General features: G+C 37.0%; 1 protein-coding gene across 12 annotated transcripts in view; it reads left to right on the top strand.

Moving 5' to 3' along the window:
• CEP350 (centrosomal protein 350) overlaps positions 1-22,053 on the top strand; it is a 127,901-nt gene that overhangs the window by 83,534 nt on the left and 22,314 nt on the right. For 9 of the 12 annotated variants that reach the window (XM_066261261.1, XM_066261264.1, XM_066261260.1 and 6 more), the window contains 6 exons: positions 732-889; positions 9,213-9,335; positions 10,427-10,626; positions 14,127-14,338; positions 15,302-15,446; positions 19,181-19,341. In XM_066261261.1, coding sequence (XP_066117358.1) covers positions 732-889; positions 9,213-9,335; positions 10,427-10,626; positions 14,127-14,338; positions 15,302-15,446; positions 19,181-19,341 — 999 coding nt within the window. The remainder of the gene's footprint in view (positions 1-731; positions 890-9,212; positions 9,336-10,426; positions 10,627-14,126; positions 14,339-15,301; positions 15,447-19,180; positions 19,342-22,053) is intronic. The other 3 variants (XM_066261266.1, XM_066261268.1, XM_066261269.1) reach the window with 3 other exon arrangements.

Consider the following 22,053-nt stretch of genomic DNA (forward strand, 5'->3'; position numbering starts at 1 on the left):
TCCATCAGTGTGATTAAAATTAGTTAGGTATACCCTTCACTCTTTGTGTCTGTACGTATGTTTTATATAGTTATAATGTCTGTAATATTATATTCTTTAGAGTGGTTTTATTTTTTAAAATTAGTGAGGGTATGTAAATACCAGATTACTAACAGAAGTTTAAAAAATATTTTACATCTTGGCCCTGGCCGGTTGACACAGTGGTAGAGCGTTGGCCCGGGGTGTGGAAGTCCTGGGTTCGATTACCAGTCAGAGCACACAGGAGAAGCGCCCATCTGCTTCTCTACCCTTCCCCCTCTCCTTCCTCTCTCTCTCTCTCTCTTCCCCTCCCATAGCCAAGGCTCCATTGGAGCAAAGTTGGCCTGGGCGTTGAGAACAGCTCTGATTGTAGTGGAGCAATGCCGCAGAGGGGCCAAGCTTTGCTTCCTGGTGGGCATGCCAGGTGGATCCTGGTCAGGTGTGTGCAGGAGTCTGTTTGACTGCCTCCCTGCTTCTAACTTTGGAAAAATACAAAAAACTATATGTATATATATTTTACATCTTAAAAAAATATTACACTTTGTGATTTTATATAAACATATGTAAAGTATACTTAACATAAAGTTTATATTTTGCCCTGTTTTAAATACTATTTTGAAAGTAAATTTAATTTTGAAATGACAATGTTCACGATCACTTTGAAATCTTAAATTCCAGTGAAACTGTAATACTGTCCCCCCCCTTTGTTGTAGGACTCCCATAGTGATGATGATGCAAAGGACAATAAGGCAGGCAGTCCTGGTCCCACTGACATGGAGACCCGCAGTCCTTCCCCCATTTCCATCTCCAGCAGCGAAACCAGCAGTATTATGCAGAAACTGAAGAAAATGAGAAGCCGCATGGATGAAAAGTAATTCATTTTTATAAATATCTCTTTACATTGAAAGTAATAACAAATAATATTCTTAATGTATTTTATTAAATTAGATTGATATAACATAGTTTTTTATGAATTCAGTAGCATTTTAGCAGAATTAACTCAGCCTAGAAGTCAGTTAACTATAAATCTGATTTGTAAAACAAACATTTTTGTTTTTAATACAGCCAAGTTTCTTATTTTAAAATTCAAACTAGTATTTGCACATAAATCCATGACATTGCTTTCTCATTTCTTTTACTAAACGTTATAAGTAACTGTGACATTTGTACCTGCTTAGAAATCTGAGGACAGGTTTACTGATGAGGGAGCAATTAATGGTATATGTCCTGAGGTCCCATCCTGTGGCTCTCTGACAGCTCTCAGGCTTATTCAAATAGAAGACTGAAATTTAACCTTGTGAAATTTAACCACATCAGTTTCACAAGATGTGGATTGCTCAGTTGAAACCACAAAGACGGAAATTCTGGGATGTTGAATGATTTGGCACTGTACCATTTTTTAGAAACATTTCTAAGTATTAGTTTTTAAAGGTTCTTTTAAAGAAAGATACTCGTACTTAAATGTAGCACAGTTGTATGTCAGCTTTGATCCTTTATTATAAAAGGACATTTATGTAAGAATTTACTCCTTTGGGTGTACATTTAATTACATATGCCTGTAAATTAGTTGCTTGTGGACCCTATCGTTTGACTGAATAACCTCTGCCTTAAGTATAAAAGAGACCCATTACAACTTTTTGTTGATTAATATTTTATTTTAAGTTAGCAGTTTCAACCACAGGTTGAACTTAAGTTGTATCTTGATATTCTTTGGCAGCATACCATAATCACAAAATTTAATAATGATTTATATTTATAAATATACTCTATATTCAAAATAATGCTCTGTATTAATTAAATCAACCTATGATTTAATTAGTTTCTGGCCCTGTCCGGTTTGCTCAGTTAGAGCGTCATCCCTGAAACACCAAGATTGTGGGTTCAATCCCGTCAGGGCACATACAGGAAGCAACCAATGAATGCATGACTAAGTGGAACAACAAATGAGTGCTTCTCTCTCTCTCTTCTCTCTTTCCTTTCTCCCTCCCTCCCTCTCTGTGTCTCTCTATAAGCAATCAATAAGAAAAAAATGATTTTCTGAACAGCCAAGCAGTGGTCAGTCAAATCTTATTTACTGTAGATGCAGTGCTATACATTAGCACTTTATTGTTTATTTGAAATTGCATTTCATTAACTTGATATTGGCATTTCATAACTTAATTAAACCTAGATTAATTTTAAAAATAAGTTTTAAAAAGTAAATATAAATTTAAAAAAATTTGAGTGGTTGAAACAATATTCACAAATGTGCAAATATTCCTTTTGGATGATTTCCATGGGTTAGATTAATTAAGGCTTTTTCAAATAGAAATTTATTGAAATGTAGACTAAAGATATTTTCTTCTGTTATGATAAAATTTTTTAGTAGCCTGTGTAGGCATGCTGTATTGCTCTGAGGATCTTTGAATTTAGAATAATCCCTTTCATAAATTTTCATAACTGATTTGACATTTTATATCTGTCTCCAAATGTCTTTGAATGGTAAATGTTGAAGGAAAGATAACTAAAGGGGTAATATCTTCATTGATCTTTTGCTTGTCTGTGTAAGATTTTCATTGCTGGACTCTATGAAGAATAATTTAGCCCTGGCCGGTTGGCTCAGTGGTAGAGCGTCGGCCTGGCGTGCGGGGGACCCGGGTTCAATTCCCGGCCAGGGCACATAGGAGAAGCGCCCATTTGCTTCTCCACCCTCCTCCCCTCCTTCCTCTCTGTCTCTCTCTTCCCCTCCCGCAGCCAAGGCTCCATTGGAGCAAAGATGGCCCGGGCGCTGGGGATGGCTCCTTGGCCTCAGCCCCAGGCGCTAGAGTGGCTCTGGTCGTGGCAGAGCGATGCCCCGGAGGGGCAGAGCATCGCCCCCTGGTGGGCAGAGCATCGCCCCTGGTGGGCGTGCTGGGTGGATCGTGGTCGGGCGCATGCGGGAGTCTGTCTGACTGTCTCTCCCCGTTTCCAGTTTCAGAAAAATACAAAAAAAAAAAAAAAAAAAAGAATAATTTAATAATTCTAATCACATCTGAAGAAACTGTTAATCCTTGTTAATCTGTGAAATTAGTCCATTTTATATGGTGCTTATTTCAGATTTGGTTAAACCTTGACAAATTTAAGGTTAAATTTATTTTTGTTTTATTACTTTCTCAGAATCCAAAGTATTAAACACCTGGAATTTTTGTAGTATTGTTCTCCTTTCCTTTGTCAGTTATCAATTACTACAGTAAACGTCTGAGAAGTTTGTCAAGGAGAATAGGTCTGAGGCATTAGTGACTTTTGTTTTTTTAATGACACCTTGATTTGTTGTTTGAAGTGATACAGTTGTGTTTGTGGGTAGGGATGAGGTGGAATGGAGTAAGGACAGTAGTGGCAAAGAAATTTGTTTTAAGGTTTGGGTGATGGTGCTGAAATTTGAGGATAAACAGGTGTTCTCCAAAATTATGCATTAAAAGCAACATTATTGTTATGCAATTTTTTATCTCCAGAACAAAGTAATGTGAAAACTAGTTTTTAAATACCATTCAGATCATTAAAAGCTGTAGAATTAGATCTCCTTCAACAGCTCAATAAATAGTGAATTAATTTTACTATGGTAGATATTTATAATAACAGAATCGTTTGAGCCTTTGTTAGTAGGCAGTGCTGTTTGTTCTGAGGGATATGGAGAGGAATCAGGTATGAATCCTGCCCTCACAAACATGTTATTTTTTGGTCTGATCATTGCAGATCAAGGTAGCATGGAAAAATGAAGCCTATATTCACAAAACTTGTTACATTCTTTTTAAGTATTTAAAAATGTTTCTAGTTAGGAGTATTAATAAACTCATTTGGTTTTGATTTTAAAAAATTAAACAATAAATATTTTATGACCTAGCTCTTTCTCTGTGTAAAAATATTTATGGCGCCAGAGGGGAGGTAGGTGGGGGGACTGGGTGAAAAAGGTGAAGGGACTGAGAAATATAGCTTGCTAGTCACGGAATAGTCGCAGGGATGTCAAATCCAGCACAGGGCACATGGTCAGTAATATCCTAACAACTGTGTATGGGGCCGGTGGATATAGGACATACTGGGGGGATCACTTTATAAAGTATGTGATTGACCACTATGCTGTACACCTGAAACCAATACAAAATAATGTAACTGTAAACTGTAATGGAAAAATAAAAATTTTAAATTATTTAGTGAAGGCAAAAAACAAAATCAAATTTATGGTATTGCCTGACCAATATAGAAATCTTCACATACCTGCTGAATTTAAAAAATTAAGGATTTGCAAGGGAAGGTTTTTGATACTTCATTAAAGAAGACATTTTAATTAGAATTTTAAAGGATGTGTTACATAATCTTAAATTAAGCCTATCTAGTCTTCATAAATCATCATAAGTTGGAGTTCAAGGTAGATGTCCATTTATAATATTTTAATGAATTAAAATTTTCATAGAACCAAAAGACTTTTGTAATAAAAATAGAGAAACTGATAATAACATTACTGAACAGTAAAAAAAATGAAAACATAGTGCCTTAAATTAGAAATACAATTTTTTTTTTTTTAAATTCCCCACCTGACCAGGTGGTGTCGCAGTGGGTTTAGCATCGGACTGGGACTCAGAGGACCCAGGTTCAAAACCCTGAGGTTGCTGGATTGAATGCGGGCTCACTAGCTTGCTTGAGCATGGGGTTGCTGGCTTGAGCAAGGGTCACTCAGTCTGCTGTAGCCTCCTGGTCAAGGCAAGTAAGAGAAAGCAATCAATGAACAACTAAAGTGCTGCAATGAAGAATTGATACTTCTTATCTCTTTCCCTCCCTGTCTGTCCCTATCTGTTTCTCTCTCTGTCTTTCTGTCTCTGTCACAAAACAAAACAAAAAACGTTTCCCATTGATTTGAGAGGGGGGAACTGGAAGACCGGAGAGAGATGAGGAAAGAAGCATCAACTCCTTGTTTCACTTAGTTGTTCCATTTAGTTGTGCACTCATTGATTGTTTCTTGTACGTGCCCTAACTAGGGGGTCAAACGCGTGACCTCGAGTGCACCAGGCTAGTCAATGCTTTATTTATTAAGCCACCTGGCCAGAGCCAGAAATACAGTTTTCTTAGAGAAGGTTCTAGACTAAGTTTAGTAGCTGAAGAAATCCTGATAGTCTGTTAAAGTATTTTTATTTACTTTCTAGATTAGGAATCACATACCTGTATTATTTTGTTTATTTAAATATGTGCAAATTATAATTTTAATAGAGTAGATTTTGTGTAGGAAAAAATACTAGGCTATATTTTCTTTTAAGTCTGTACTATCCATATCCTTATTTATCTTTCTTTTTGAATATCAATTTTAAAATTTAAAACAAATTTTGTTTTTACTTACAACAACATAGAATTAAAGAATCACGGATGCAGAATCTTAAAATGATTTAGGGTATTAGATTTTTGTTTACTATCTTTCAGAACCAGATGACTTTAGAATTGGAAGTTTCATTTAAAATTTAGATTCAGCCTGACCTGTGGTGGCGCAGTGGATAAAGCATAGACTTGGAACACTGAGGTCACAAGTTCAAAACCCTGTGCTTGCCCAGTCAAGGCACATATGAGAGTTGATGCTTTCTGCTCTTCCCCTTCTCTCTCTCTCTTTCCCTCTCTAAAATGAATAAAGTCTTTAAAATAAACAAAGAAATAAATAAATAATGGTTAAAATGGCATATTAAAAAAATTAGATCCAAATGTTTCCCTTTCAAATTAAAGCATGATACATAATCTGTTGGAACAATCTACAGTTATATTAGCTGAGTGGGGGATAAAAAGGTTCTCATTTATGTCACATGGTCTAACATTTTGTTGTGGTATTTAATAAAAGTGTGAGGAGTACTTGGATGGAGAAGGAAAGAATCCTAAAATGCTGGAACTAGAAGAGCTCTTAGGGAAGCCGTCTAGTGTGGTCCCTTAGTTTCACAGGAAGGAATCAATGCCCACAGAGATTAAGTAACTAGTCCCAGATCATACATGTGGCATAATGACAGAGCTAGAGCTAGGACCCTGCTCTCTAGGCTTCAGACAGCTGAAGGTAAAGTAGAGTTAAGTTAGCCTATCTGCTTTCAACCTCAGATTTTTCAAAAACCTACAGTATGTCTGTAAAGTCATGGTGCACTTTTGACCGGTCACAGGAAAGCAACAAAGACGATAGAAATGTGAAATCTGCACCAAATATAAAGAACTCTCCCAGTTTCATACCTATTCAGTGCAGTTCGATGTGGGCTCACGCATAGATTTTTTAGGGCTCCTTAGATAGCTATCCCGTATAGCCTCTACAGACTCGTCACTGACTGATGGCCTACCAGAACGGGGTTTCTCCACCAAACTGCTGTTTCCTTCAACTGCTTATCCCACTGAGTAATGTTATTCCTATGTGGTGGCGCTTCGTTATAAATGCGCCGATATTCACATTGCACTTTGGTCAAGGCTTCGAATTTAGCGAGCCACAGAACACATTGAACTTTCCTCTGTACCATCCACATCTCGACTGGCATGGCCGTGGGCTGCTCCGCTATATACACGGTGTTATGTCATCATCTGCACATGTGCACATGCTGCCACATCATCCTACAGAAACTGGGAGGGTTTTCCTTTTATTTGGTGCAGATTTCACATTTCTATCGTCTTTTGTTGCTTTCCTGTGACCGGTCAAAAGTGCACCATGACTTTACGGACACACTGTACATTGATGACTTAAAGTTATCTAAGTAGAAACTGACCCTTCTAAATAGTATTTATTGAAACTGGAAAAGTGCCTATTGGCTGATGGCTAGAGTTGAATAGCTGCATAGCTCAAGCAAGTTTAGAGTGTGAAAGTGTGACTTTTTTTTTTTTTTTTTTTTTTACAGAGGTAGAGATAGACAGGGACAGACAGACAGGAACGGAGAGAGATGAGAAGCATCAATCATTAGTTTTTCGTTGCGTGTTGCGACTTCTTAGTTGTTCATTGATTGCTTTCTCATATGTGCCTTGACCGCGGGCCTTCAGCAGACCGAGTAACCCCTTGCTGGAGCCAGCGACCTTGGGTCCAAGCTGGTGGGCTTTTTGCTCAAACCAGATGAGCCCGCGCTCAAGCTGGCGACCCCGGGGTCTCGAACCTGGGTCCTTCCGCATCCCAGTCCGACGCTCTATCCACTGCGCCACCACCTGGTCAGGCTGAAAGTGTGACTTTTAAAATGAATCAATTACTCATGAATTTCTTAAATGAAGCATTATGGGAACATAATCTCCATACTATAATTAAATCTATGTATTATGCATCTAATCCTAATCTACAGTTCTATTACCATCAAAGGCTTGTTGTAGTGATGTGTTAACACCAACTATAAAGTGTATTAGTAGTATTTTCTATTAGTAGGCATTTATGTCTCTATGATTTCAAATTTTATTTCTTGTGCAGCATCTTGAAGGATTGTCAACTCTAGTGTGAAGCACTGCTTCTTTTATCTCAACTTTATTAAGCTTTTAAAGGATATTCTTTATTTCTACATTGTACATTATTAAATAAGGAGTAAAGGAAGAACTAACTTTAAGTTAAACCTTTTTTTTAAAGTTAAACTTTTTTAATACTACTTCTTAAACTAGTTTCTTTTCTTTTTCTGTTAACCATTTCTTCTGTTGTTCATTTCTAACCTAGAGCTTTTGAATATGCTTAATTTTTACAAATAAAAAAAATCAGTATTTGTTTTAATAGAGAAAATTATCCTTTATTGGTCTGGACAAAAAAATTGAATTGTATCTTTTTGGAGTTTATTTCACATGTTTCTGTATTCTACTTTTCGTACTAGGTCATGCATGCATTTAGCAGTTATACACTTAAGAGGGTGGGTGAAATTTGATTGTTAAAGTTTTTTGGACCTTTTGCCAAGTACATGTGTTTTTGCATAATATTTTGATAATTGGCATCAAAATAAGTTTATTATACATTCGTGAAGAATGGCAAGGAAGACTGCAGTGTCTTACTGAAATTTGGCAAATTTTTTCTTTAATTTTGGTGCAGAAAATCAAGGCAATCCAGGGGTGTGTGTGTGCGTGTGCGTGTGTGAATGAAAGGAGGTGAAATACTAAGTTGTATGTAGGAAACAGACATTGCAGTAGTCTGTTTTCGAAAATACAAATGTGGGCAAGATTCTACATACTTTTTAAAATTTAAATGAGTGGCTGGATTTATACCTAGATTTTCTCACTTCTGTGACGTACTTACTGATATCATTCCTTGCCCTTCGAAGGCAATAAATGTTGCCTTGATCTACAAGTTATTGTTGTGTGCATGTGAACAGGAGCATGCTCTGTCAAAGAGAATTAACCTTTCTGAACTATTACTAGACTTATTTATCCTTTCATGTATATAATCTATTTACTATTTAAAAAGAAGGGAAACTAATGGATTTTACTACTTTTATAACTTTAAGGTATGTAATTTTCTAACCTTTAACCTTATTATAGAGCTGTCCACAGCATGATTTTTTTAATAGCAGTATTTATTGAAATTAGCTTAGTTTATTCATAATTATGTGTCCTGATACTTTATATAGAGAGTGGGTATTGTATTTCAATATTATTATTAAAGTGGGCCTCTATTAAATATAAAGCAAGATACCTCCACTAGATCCTTGTTAGTAGCAATCAGCTTTATGTTACAGAGGTAAACAATGTATTTTTACTATAAATTGGTTTTCTAAATTTATTGTTATTTTCAAGTTGATCATGATGGTAAGGTTAAGTAAGGCAAATGTAGTGCTTCTGATTTAATTTCAAGCTTAAAATATATGACAAAATGCAGATACAAAAATCACTTGCTCAGGATTATATACGTATGTAGAATTGCTGATATATAGGCTCATAGCCATAATTGTTGTGCTTTGTGTTAAAGCTTACGGGAAAACTTATTTAGCTCCCCGATGTACTTCTCATTACTTTCCTCATAAACAGTAAAATTACCTGAAAGTATAGTTGATGGTTAAGCAGGATGTGAGAAGAAAGGCACGTTTGTTCAGAAATCATTGGTAAGATCTATAAAAAGTACATGTTTTATATGTCACAGAGTATAACACTTGCTTAACCGAGTAGCTTAGAATGTTTTTCAGGAAACATAATAAAAGTCTCTCGCTCGGCTCTTATGGTTTCCCTTTCTCATTCTTTCTGCCTCTTGATCTCTTGGTTTTAAAATCTTCCTCCTTATTTTGTAGACACTGCTCTCCTGTTCACTACTTCTTCTCTGTCTTTACGTCTCATCACTGGGCCTCTCTCAGTGTCTGTTTTCCCAACCTCCATCCCAAATTCCAGCTGTATATCTACAACCAGTTGGTCAGGTAACTTTGCACCTTTTTCAGTGCACTCTTTGATAGAGCATGCTCTGTTCTTTTTGTTTGTTTTGTTTGCTTCCTTTTTTTTTTTTTTAACGGCCTAGAGGCCTCTTGTCAAATGTCCCATAGAAATTACCTTTTTGTTTCTACATTAATTTGACATGCTGACTGTTCTAGCAATGGAACAACAGTTCTTAAGCTTTTTTCTCTGTTTGTTGGGTGTGTGGGTGCATTTTTGTTGATTAACTACCGCAACAGATCTAATACCAGTAATATGAGCAACCCACCTTTATGTAGCAGTGGTGTCAACATTTGAAGGGAGTTAATAATAGCTTTTTAACTACTCAAAAAAACTTCTTGTAAGTCAGTAATTTCTCTCAACATTTTGGAGCTAAGATATATATACCAGGATGTTTAGTCCAAAGATCAGGTTAAATAGAAAAGTTTGAGGCATTTGGTGACTCCTTTTACTCTAGTAAATAAAGTTATGCTTATGTGCATAAGGCATCTGACTGGGGTGCTCAGTGCTCTCTCCATGAAGAACAGAATAAGACCTGGCATTGTGTCTCTTAGGTAATGGGTACCAAACTCACTCTACCTGAAGCAAAACCAGCCTGAATTTGAAAATAAAAATCAAAAAGGGACATGAACGTGTTTTTTGTTTGCTTGCTTGTTTGGGGGCTTTGGAGTTTGTTTTTTGTTGTTGTTTTGGTCTTTCTTGTTTTGCATTTGTGTGTTTTCTGGCCTGAGCCTTCAGAAAAAAATTCTTATGTCTTACCTCTTATGAAAAGAATCACCTATGAAAAATGAGTATATGTTATCAGTCATGGTTGTGCAGATGTTCTGAAGATTTTTTTCCCTGAATTTGCCACTCTTTTTCCTTTGCTACTTTTATAAACATTACAAGTAAAACATAAATTCTCTTATATTCTGAATATGTTGACTCATCAAAGCTTCTGTTATCTCAAACGTTTTTCAGAGGAGTAGTGTGAATGGTCTTTTTTACACAGCTTGTTGCAAGGTAATGAGTGATAGACTCTCAAAGTGATTCTGCCTATAGATCTGTCCTCTCACTGTCCTTCATGGTGTGATCATAGATTTCTGACAAAGCGGGAGCAAAAACTAATGCAGCGGCGACAGCATGCAGAGGAGCTGCTGGAGTGGAAGCGACGTTTAGATGCAGAGGAAGCAGAAATTCGTCAAATGGAAAAGCAAGCATTGGCTGCCTGGGACAAAGAATTAATAAAACCTAAAACCCCTAAGAAAGAACTGGAGGACCAGAGAACAGAACAGAAAGGTAATGAATCCTGACTCTACTCAGGCTACAAAGTAAAGCCTAATATAACGAAAAGTTTACTTCATTATTTTTAAAAATGTGAATGATTAAAGGTGATGAAGGTGATACATGTACAAATGCTACAGAAATTGGAAAGTTGAGAGAATATTGTGAATAATTTTATGCTAGTATACCTGAAAACTTAAGAGGAAGTGGGTGAATTCCATGAAACAGAAATGGGGTATTCCATGACCAAATGGAATTTAACACATATTAAGAGTTGATAATATGGTGAATTACTAGACAAATTAAAGGAGAAAAAAATACATGAAATCTCAGTGGATTCAAAAAAGGCACTTGGAAAAACTCTTAAGTGGTCAATAAACATGAAAAGGTGTTCAAACTTCATTAGTATCAGGACATAAAATCGTAAAGAAATATCGTTACATACCTGTATACATTTCCCAAAATTTGGTGGCTTAAATGTTTTTTTCCTCACTTTTGGAGGCCTGAAGTACAAATTCAAGGTGTTGGCAGGACTTTTGGTTCCAGAAGACAGTTCTTTCATCTCTTCTCCCAGGTTCTGGTGGCTAAGCTATGGAGCTTCCTGCTATCTGCATAACTCCATTCTCACATATTCATCTTCTTATCTGTCTCCTTTTTTGTCTCATAAAGAAACTTGTCATTGCATTTAGGGCCTAACCACATAATCTAGGACCGCAATTTCAACCAGAGTGCTGCAAGAATCTTTAAAACATGCAATGCTTACTACTTATTCAGGGGCGCCAACCTCTTTACCCTTAGATTGTCAAATTAAAAAATGACAACAGCCAACACAATGGCCATCTGGCATGAATGAATCAAAATTATACCTATTTTTTTTTTACATATTTTTTGGTGTGCTGCAGAGTTTTTGTAACTGGTTTATGTGTGCCATGAAATGAAAAGTTTGAAAAATCACTGATCTAGGATGATTTCATCACATGATCCTTAATTACATCTGCAAAGACCATTTTTTCCAAATTAAGATTACATTTACAGGTTCTGGGGGTTAAGACCTGGATATATCTTTAGGGAACTTATTTTTCAAGCCATTTACAATACTGCCTGACCTGTGATGGCACAGTGAATCAAGTGTCGACCTGGAATGCAGAGGTCGCTGGTTCAAAACTCTGGGCTTGCCCAGTCAAGCACATATGGGAGTTGATGTTTCCTGCTCCTCCTCCATTCTCTCTCTCTCTCTCTCTCTCTCTCTTCTCTAAAATGAATAAATAAATAAAAATAATTCACGCCATTTACAATGCTAATCAAACCTGTTGGTGTTTAAGTGGCACAAAGAATGCTATTCTGCTTCTGGGTATATACCGAAGAGAACTGAAAGCAAGTTTTCTAAGGGATATTTGTACACCCATGTTTATATCAGTGTTATTCACAATAGCCAAAAGATGAAAGCAACCCAAGTGTCTGTCGGCAGATGAAAAGATAAATAAATTGGTACACACATGCAGTGGAGTATTAGCCTTAAGAAAGAAGGAAATTCCGACACACATTATAATGTGGATGAATCCTGAAGACATTATACCAAGTGAAATAAACCAGTCTCAAAAGAAGAAATATTTTATGATTCCATTTAAATGAGGTACCTTGAGTAGTCAAATTCATAGAGACAGCGGAATGGTTGTTGCTAGGGGCTTGGGGAAGGGGAGGAGAGAATACAGAGTTACTTAATAGCACTGAGTTTCTGTTTGGGAAGATGAAAAAGTTCTGGTGGTGATGGTTGTACAACAGTGGGAATTTACTTAATTTCACTAAACTGTACACTTAAAAGTAGTTAAGACTGTAAATTTTATATTATGTGTATTTTACCACAACTCAAAAATAAAAATTTAAGAACAGTCAGATTGTATGGTATAAAGGTCCAGAAAGACACACACAGAAGCAACCTGACCTGACTGCCATTGGTTTACATGAGGTACGGAAATTGAGCAGATGAGAATGGTCAAGGATAGTGTATGAACTAACACTTTGCATCCTTCTGCATGATTTGAATGTTGTTTGTTTTGTATTATGTTCTTGTACTACTGTTACAATTTTAAATACAAGGGAAAAGGCAAAAAACATGAAGACGTCCAAAATGAAGTCGTCCACAGACAGCAGATTGGAGAAGTTTTGGTAGTTATCTCTCAGGAGGCCATAGTTCAAGTGACTTATTTTTTCTTTATACAATTTTTATACTGTTTGAACTTTTTTTTTTTTAATTTATTTATTTATTCATTTTTATTAGAGAGAGAGGGGAGAGAGAGAGAGGGAGAGATAGAGAGAGAACAGGGGGAGGAGCAGGAAGCATCAACTCCCATATGTGCCTTGACCAGGCAAGCCCAGGGTTTTGAACCGGCGACCTCAGCGTTCCAGGTCGACACTTTATCCACTGCGCCACCACAGGTCAGGCAGTTTGAACTTTTAAAATGAGTATATGTTACTGTTATTGAACAAAAACTATGTTGAAGGACAGAAAGCTAAAATGTAGAGGATTCTTCTATTGCTTACTACCTAAAAATTAAATCATTTTCTAAACCATTTAAAATTTTATCCACAATCTACCTTAGAATAGGATGAATATCCCTGAGGATTTTTAGGATTCCTTCCTTTATTGTAAAACACTCTTTGTGGTAAAGGTATTTCTTATGTTATATAAACGTATTTTTTAGTTTTTAGGCCCAAAATCTTAAGTGAGATTTAGAATTAAGTGTATCAAATGTAAGCAGTGCTGACTCCAAAGTGTAATATAACCTAATTTTGGGGGGCGTTTTACCTGTAGCGACAAAGGAGGAAAGCAGTGTACATTCTTGAGATAATACAAGTGTAATGTCAAGAATTTTCTGTTTAGTGTCAAACATATTTCTGTTTTCTTAGAGCAGAGGCCACATGGACAGGAAGCTCCAGAGGCAAGACAGTACTACTCATTTTATTGCTATGCAGTGTTTCATTGTATAAATAAACCACAATGTATTCATTTTACTGTCAGTAGGCATTTGTATTTCTTCTAGTTTTTAACCATTAAAACAATTCTGCTAATGACCACGTACCTGTCTCCTGCTGTTTATAAGGAAGATGTCTCTAGGGTGTATACCACGGAGTGGAGTTGCTAGATCACAAAGTGTTTTCCTCTTTTTCAAATTCTACCAAATCATCTTCCAAAGTGGTTGGACCAATTTTTACTTCTAAACAAATATATGAGCTGCAATTGCTTTGCATCTTCATAAACTTGTAGGATGCTAGTAACTACCATTGCTGATTGTATGTTATAGAGAATATTTCAATGTGTGTCAGTCAAAATTCTTAATTAAACCAACAGACTTTATATTATAGTCAGTGTGGTTCATTAAGTGATGGGATAAAAAGATTTATATAAATTCAGCTAATGAAAAAATGCTAAAAACAAATTAAGCTAAAAAGTATAACAATGGAACATTTTACTTGACTCAGATTATATACTTTCTCTTGTGTTCATCCTCTCTCAGTAGAAATAGTGAGCGAGGCAGAGTCTCCAGTCCCTTCCTACTCCCACCTGCACAGTGAAAGCTCTGTCCCGGAGGAACTGGTCAGCCCCGCTGCTGACTACGTGCCGTCTGAGTCCATGGTGCAGGAGCAGCCAGGTAGCCCGGATCACAGTGTGCTTACTGAAGACATGCTGTTTTCGCAAGAACTGGAATCTTCTACTTCTGGTAAACGTGTAAGTTAATGTATATTTATATCTTAAAGCTTTAGAAAAACCGATCTAAAAGGTATGTTATTAACAGTTATATTCTTGCTATTAATGACACATAATGCTGTATAAATTTAAGGTGTACAGGATAGAATGACTTGACACATATATTGTGAAATGATTGCCACACTAAGTTTAGTAAATATCCATCACCTCATATAGTTACAAAAATTATTTTTCTTTTAACTATATGAGAACTTTTAGTACCTTAGTTCTGTCTTAGCACTTTCAAGTATACCACAAGCAGTGTTAACGATAATCATATGGTACATTACATCTCCAGTATTCATTTATTTTATAATTGGACGTTTGTGCCTTTGCCCACCTTCACACAATTTGCCCATTCCCCATCCTCCACCTCTGGTAACCACAAATCTGATTATTTTTTCTAGAGTTTGGTTTTTTTTTAGATTCCAACTATCAGTGAGATCATACAGTGTTTGTCTTTGACTCCCTCCGACTTGACTTCATTTAGCATGGTGCCCTCAAGATCTGTCCATGTTGTCACAAATGATATACTACATTTTCTCTATTTATTTGTCTGTTGATGAAGAACTTTCATATGATCCAGCATTTTCACTTCTGGATATATATCCAAAGGAGACAAAATCACTTGTTGAAGAGAGATCTGTACCCCCTGCCCCAATGTACTCTTTTTTAAATTTAAAAGAATAAGAAGATAAATATCACTTTTTCAATAGCTACTTCTAGTTTATTATAAACATCTTTTAAAGCATACTTTTATAACTTTTTACTGTATCTAAAAAAATTGAGGTCTTATCCTTTATAAACTTTTTTCACTTTTTATTTCATAGAGTTATTTAAAATTCTTTGTAAATAATATCTTTAACTAGTTAGTTATCTCAAGTTGTAAGTAGAATTTACAGCTATGCCATAGAACAGTTCTCATTTGGTTTTCTGTTTGAACAGTCACCTCCCAAAAGCTGCACGTCTGTGTTAAAGCAGGAGTCTAGCAAAGGAAGTCATAGGACTGGAGGACAATGTCGTCTACCTGTCAGGTCCCATCAATCCTGTTACAGTTGGTCAGATGAGTCATTATCTATGACACAGTCAGGTAAGACAAATAATGAAGAGTTTTTTGCTTTGTACTATATTTGAATTCCTCTTAATAAATTTTGTTTAACCATTTGCTGGTACGATGTTACCTTTTGTTGTATTTGCTAAGCCTTTTTACTTGCCAAGATTAAAATGCATAATTCTTTGCTTTTCATTGATAATTAATTATATCCCTGATTACACTAAATATGTAACTCTTATATTCTCTGGTGTTTGTTAATGGACATCATTTATTCATTAGACATCTTTAGAAATTGTTTCTATGTGTCAAGCATGCTTATGTGTTTCCACAATGCTCTGTGCTTTCACTTGTCATACCAGACAAGTGTCTGTTGCAACCAAGCATTACCAAGCAGGTCTCCCCTCCTAGTATACAGACTCCTGGGATAATTGTAGCACCAGAACCCAGGTTTTTATGGTCAATTAGTATTTGACCAAAAAAGGAGGCAAAAATATACAATGCAAAAAAATGAAACTAGACCATCTTCTTACACCATATACAAAAAATAAACTCAAAATGGATAAAAGACTTAAATGTTAGATTTGAAACTATAAATATTCTTGGACATCCCTTGTAGCAATATTTTTTTCTGATATATCTCGTTGTGCTAGGGAAACAAAAGAAAAAGTAAACAAACAGGACTACATCAAGCTAAAAGGTTCTTGTATAGCAAAGGAACCGTCAACAGAATGAAATGACAATCCACTGAATGGAAGAACATCTTTGCCATTCATATATCTGATAAGGAGTTAATATCCAAAACATATAAAAAACATATAACTCAATACCCCCAAAAAAACAAAAACAATTAAAAAATGGACAAAGGATCTAAATAGTTTCTTCTTCAAAGTGGACATACAGATGGCCAATAGACATATGAAAAGATATTCAACATCACTAATCATCAGGGAAATGCAAATTAAAACCACAGTAAGATATAACTCACACCTGTCAGAATGGCTATCATCAATAAATCAATAAACGAGTGTTGGCGAGGCTGTGGAGAGAAGGGAACCCTCTGTACTGTTGATGGGAATGCAGACTAGTGCAGCCACGGTGGAAAGCACTACGACAGGGGTCCCCAAACTTTTTACACAGGGGGCCAGTTCACTGTCCCTCAGACCATTGGAGGGCCGGACTATAAAAAAAAACTATGAACAAATCCCTATGCACACTGCACATATCTTATTTTAAAGTAAAAAAAAAAAAAAAAAAAAAAGGGAACAAATATAACATTTAAAATAAAGAACAAGTAAATTTAAATCAACAAACTGACCAGTATTTCAATGGGAACTATGCTCCTCTCACTGACCACCAATGAAAGAGGTGCCCCTTCCGGAAGTGCGGTGGGGGCCAGATAAATGGCCTCAGGGGGCCGCATGTGGCCTGCGGGGCCGTAGTTTAGGGACCCCTGCACTACGAGGTTCAGAAAATTTAAAATGGAATTAACTGCCTTATGACCCAGCAATTCCACTTTTGGAATGTATCAGAAGAAACCCAAAACACTGATTTGAGAGAATATATGCACGCCTATGTTCATTGCAGCGTTATTTACAATGGCCAAGATTTGGAAGCAGCCCAACTGTCCATCAGTAGATGAACAGATCAAAAATTTGTAGTACATTTACACAGTAGACTACTACTTGCTCGTAAAAAAAAGGAAATTTTACCCTTTGATTTACTTTTGAGAATAGACATTTAGTAAAGGAAAAGCAAAAACTAATCTATTTTTGGTCTTTCATTCTTTTCTCTTTTTTTTGTGACAGAGAGAGGGACAGATAGAGACAGACAGGAAAGGAGAGAGATGAGAAGTATCAATTCTTCATTGCGGCACCTTAGTTGTTCATTGACTGCTTTCTCATATGTGCCTTGATGGGGGGAGGGAGGGAGCTACAGCAGAGTGATGAAACCCTTGCTCAAGCCAGCGACCTTTTGGCTCAAGCCAGTGACCATGAGTTCATGTCCATGATCCCATGCTCAAGCCAGTGACCCCACACATGCAAGCTGGTGAGCCTGCAACCGAGTTGGATGAGCCCACACTCAAGCCGGAGAGACCTTGGAATTTCAAAACTAGCTCCTCCGCATCCAAGTTCAATGCTGTATCCACTGCGCCACTGCCTGGTCAGGCTTACATTCTATTCTATACCTTCTTTGTTTTCAATGTTTCAGACAATAGTATATCATGAGATTTTTCTCACACCCATATTTATAAATTTCCCTTATTCTTTTAATAACTGAATTATACATATTTCAAAGAATATAGATATACCATAATTTTTTATCCTGTCTCTAATGATGGTTATTTAGATTTTTCTCAAAATTATTTAAATCAAAAATAATGTAATAAACATATGTATATATATTCTTGTTGAATATTTCAGTAGGAATAAATTCTTAGTAATGGAATTAATCAGTTGAAGAAAGTTATCTATCATATTTATCTGTTGAAAGTTATTAATACTATTATATGTTTGCTTTCATGTGCTCTGGTGAAAAGTTACTGCCAGTAGAATAACATGTCAGTAGACACACACTTGATACTTGGAAACATACATTTTTGGTTCTATTTCTTGCTGGTGACTTTCTGCAAGTTTCTTTCCCACATTGGATAATCTTTTCCATCTGTAGCAATAGAATAATATCTTAACTATCCTCGGGTTAGTTACACACCAAGATTAATGATAATATTCATAAGATACAGTTTGATCAGTAAAGCATTCAAATACGAATAGTTTAGAAAAACAGCTAAGATTTCTAAATTATAGATGCCATTCATATATTCATGACATCATTATGTATAGTATTTACGGAAGTGATAAAATATAATATAGTGGGATTATATAATACTTTTCTCACTTAAGTGATAGTTTGTTAACCAAATTAAGCATCAGCATGTGTCAAATAATCAGAAACTTAATCTTTAATTAAGCAATTCAGTCTTGACATGTTTTAACACTGAAGTGTCATTTATCTGCCACCTCCCTTTCTCCCCATCTCCCAAAGATCCCTATAGGAGAGAATGTCATAAAGACAATATATTCATCTAGAGAGTTGCTTGGGTAAAACAAACAATTTCTCGCCTAACCTGTGCTAACGTGAAATGCTGAGGTTGCTGGTTCGAAACCCCAGGCTTGCCCAGTCAAGGCACATACATACAGGAAGCAACTACTATGAGTTGATGCTTCCCACTTCTTCCCCCCTTCTCTCTTCTCTCTCTAAAATCAGTAAATACAGTCTTAAAAATTTTTTTTTCTAGAAAGTCCCTTACATGTTGCTGATGATAAATATTATACAGTAATAACTTGTCTCCAGGAAATAATTTCTAACAGAATGTCCAGATTTCACTGACCTAAAACTTTTAAAACTTCCAGCTGCTTATCTTTCCAAGACTGGGTACCTTGAGGTTTATTTACAATGACAAATAGTATTGATTAGAAAGTGAAAATAGATAGAAAAACCACCATCACCAAAAAAATAGAGACTTAGGGAAAAGGAAGAATGCAAATCACTAATAAATATTTTTCAGAAGCTCAAATTTCTTGTTTTTAAATATATGATTGGCTTTACTTTTTCTTATATATTACTTCTCAATTATAGTTTACTCAAAATTTTATTAGTTTCTAGATTGACTGACTTTAAATGGAATAATAGTACATTGCCCCTTTTAATTAGCAGTTATTGAGTTCACTTTTTTCTTAAATTAAAATTAAAGACCTTGGTATCTCTTTCAGAAACGACATCTGACCAGAGCGACATTGAAGGCCGGATCCGAGCTCTGAAGGATGAGCTGCGGAAGAGAAAGTCAGTTGTGGATCAGCTGAAAAAGGAACAGAAAAAGCGGCAGAAGGAAAAGTTGAAAGCCCAGGAAGCCAGCCTGATCAAACAGTTAGAGGTCAGACATGGGAGGGGCGCTTTCACGTCGAGGCTAGGTGTGAAGCCTAGGATGGTTTTAGTATTGTTAATAAAGCAGTGAATTAGGGTTTTTCGGTATTAGTTTGGGGCCACATTTTATCCTAACTCTTAAAAAAAGTCTGAAGCTGTCTAAACAAACTCTTGCTTACAACACTAAATTAAATATTAAATTAATCTATTAATATCATATTAAGTATTAATGTAAATATTAAAATGAATTAAAGTATTAAAATAAGGGTTTTTTTTTCCTGAATAGAGAGATTATACCTGTGAAATATAGATTGGTAGCTATACTCTCTTAAGCTAAGAACCGTTAGATAAATGATTCTAGCTATTGATATTATTATTGCCTTTAAAAAATTGCTTTTTATTGTTAAAAGAATTATGTTTCCTGCCACACAACTTACTAATACAACTCTGTGCTATTTGGATGGCTCCTAAATAACTAAACTTGGCCTGACCTGTGGTGGCACAGTGGATAAAGCGTCAACCTGGAAATGCTGAGGTCGCCGGTTCAAAAAAACCCTGGGCTTGCCTGGTCAAGGCACATATGGGAGTTGATGCTTCCAGCTCCTTCTCTCCTCTCTCTCTCTCTCTCTCTCTCTCTCTCTGTCTCTCCCTCTCCTCTCTAAAATAAATAAATAAATAAATAAAATAACTAAACTTGACCTTTCTCCCAGGATCTAGCAGCCTTCCCTGATCCTATGGGCTAGAAACCCTTGTGTGTTTGTGTGTGTGTGTGTGTGTGTGTGTGTGTGTGTGTGTGTCTTTTTCCGAAGTTAGAAGCAGGGAGGCAGACAAACTCCCGCATGTGCCTGACCGGGATCCACCCAACATGCCCACCAGGGGGCGATGCTCAGCCCATCTGGGGTGTTGCTTCACTGTAATCGGAGCCATTCTAGTACCTGAGGTGGACACCATGGTCCATCCTCAGCCTCCGGGCCAACTTTGCTCCAATGGAGCCTTGGCTGTGGGAGGGGAAGAGAGAGAGAAAGAGAGAGAGAGAAAAGAGAAGGAGAAGGGTAAAGAAGCAGATGGGTGCTTCTCCTGTGTGCCCTGACCGGGAATTGAACCTGGGACTTCCACACGCCGGGCCAACGCTCTACCACTGAGCCAACTGGCCAGGGTCTAGAAACCCATTATTGAAGCTTCCTCATTATGTTTTCTTCTGTCCATTCAGTCACCAGATGTCAATGATTCCTTTTTTTTTTTTTTTAATTGAGAGCAGGGGAGGCAGAGAGACAGATTCCCACATGCAGCCTGCGAGGATCCACACAGCAAGCCCTCTACAGAGTGATGCTCTGCCCATCTGGGACCGCTGCTCTGTTGCTCAGCAGCTGAGCTATTTTGGCACCTGAGGCAAGGCCTTGGAGCCATGCTCAGCACCTGGGGCCAATTGCTGGAACCATTCGAGTCATGTCTGTAGGAGGGGAGGAGAGAGAAAGAAGGAGAAAGGGAAGGGGTGGAGAAGTAGATGGTTACTTCTCCTGTGTGCCTTGACCAGGAATTGAACCCAGGACTTCCACACACCGGGCCTACACTCTACCACTGAGCCAATCAGGCAGAGTTCATTGATTCCTACTTATAAAGTCTCATATCCCTTTCCATTCCTACTGTCATCAAACTGAGGCCTTTATGACCTCTTGCTTCTTCTGTCTGCTTAGTCTCTGGTTGTTTTCCTATTGCTTACATAAATTCTGTCAGTCTAGTGTTCATTATAGAGTTAGTCAGAACTTCCTGCTCATCACAAGAATCCTTTCTCAAGGCATCACCAGAGAAGCTCATTCAGCTTCTACTCAAATACCTCCAATAAAAGGAAGTTTCACATTTTCAAGGCACTTGATTTCATTGTTGACTCTCTGCATTCTAAGTTTCAGAGAGCTCTTTGTTATATTTAGCCAAAATTTGTTCTTTTTTATTTTTTTTTCTGAAGTGAGAAGGGGGGAGGCAGACAGACAGACTCCCGCATGCGCCCAACTGGGATCCACCCGGCATGCCCACCAGGGGGCGATGCTCTGCCCATCTGGGGCATTGCTCCATTGCAACCAAAGCCATTCTAGCGCCTGAGGCAGAGGCCATGGAGACATCATCAGCACCCAGGCCAACTCTGCTTCAAAGGAGCCTTGGTTGCCGGAGGGGAAGAAAGAGACAGAGAGAAAGGATAGGAAGAAGGGTGGAGAAGCAGAGGCGCTTCTCCTGTGTGCCCTGGCTGAGAATCAAACCTGGGACTTCCACATGCCAGGCTGACACTCTACTGCTGAGCCAACTGGCCAGGGCCAAAATTTCTGTTCTTTTAATTGTACTTGTTATGGTAACACCAAACATGTGTTCCTCCTACATTTATTAATTCGATCATCAAATATTCAAGTGCCTATTTATGTGCCCAAAAGTTGGCTAGTTACTTTAAATACACACCCACACACACACACTTTATATATATATATATATTTTTTTTTTTATTCTCAAACCAACAAGGCATGAATATTACCTTCCCTGTTTTACAGATGAGAAAACTGAGTTTCAGTGAGATGGATAATATCCAGGGACCCATAGTCCAAATGTGGTAAAGCTAGGGTTTTATTCTAGCTCTAATTCAAAATCCTGTGCCCTTACTGTCATACTGCTCTGTCTTCCACCTGGAATATAGACCTGCTAACAGATCTGTGCAGAAAATAGTCATTTACACAGTAGG

The sequence above is a fragment of the Saccopteryx bilineata genome, chromosome 2, assembly GCF_036850765.1.
Source record: "Saccopteryx bilineata isolate mSacBil1 chromosome 2, mSacBil1_pri_phased_curated, whole genome shotgun sequence".
Taxonomy (NCBI): Eukaryota; Metazoa; Chordata; class Mammalia; order Chiroptera; family Emballonuridae; genus Saccopteryx; species Saccopteryx bilineata.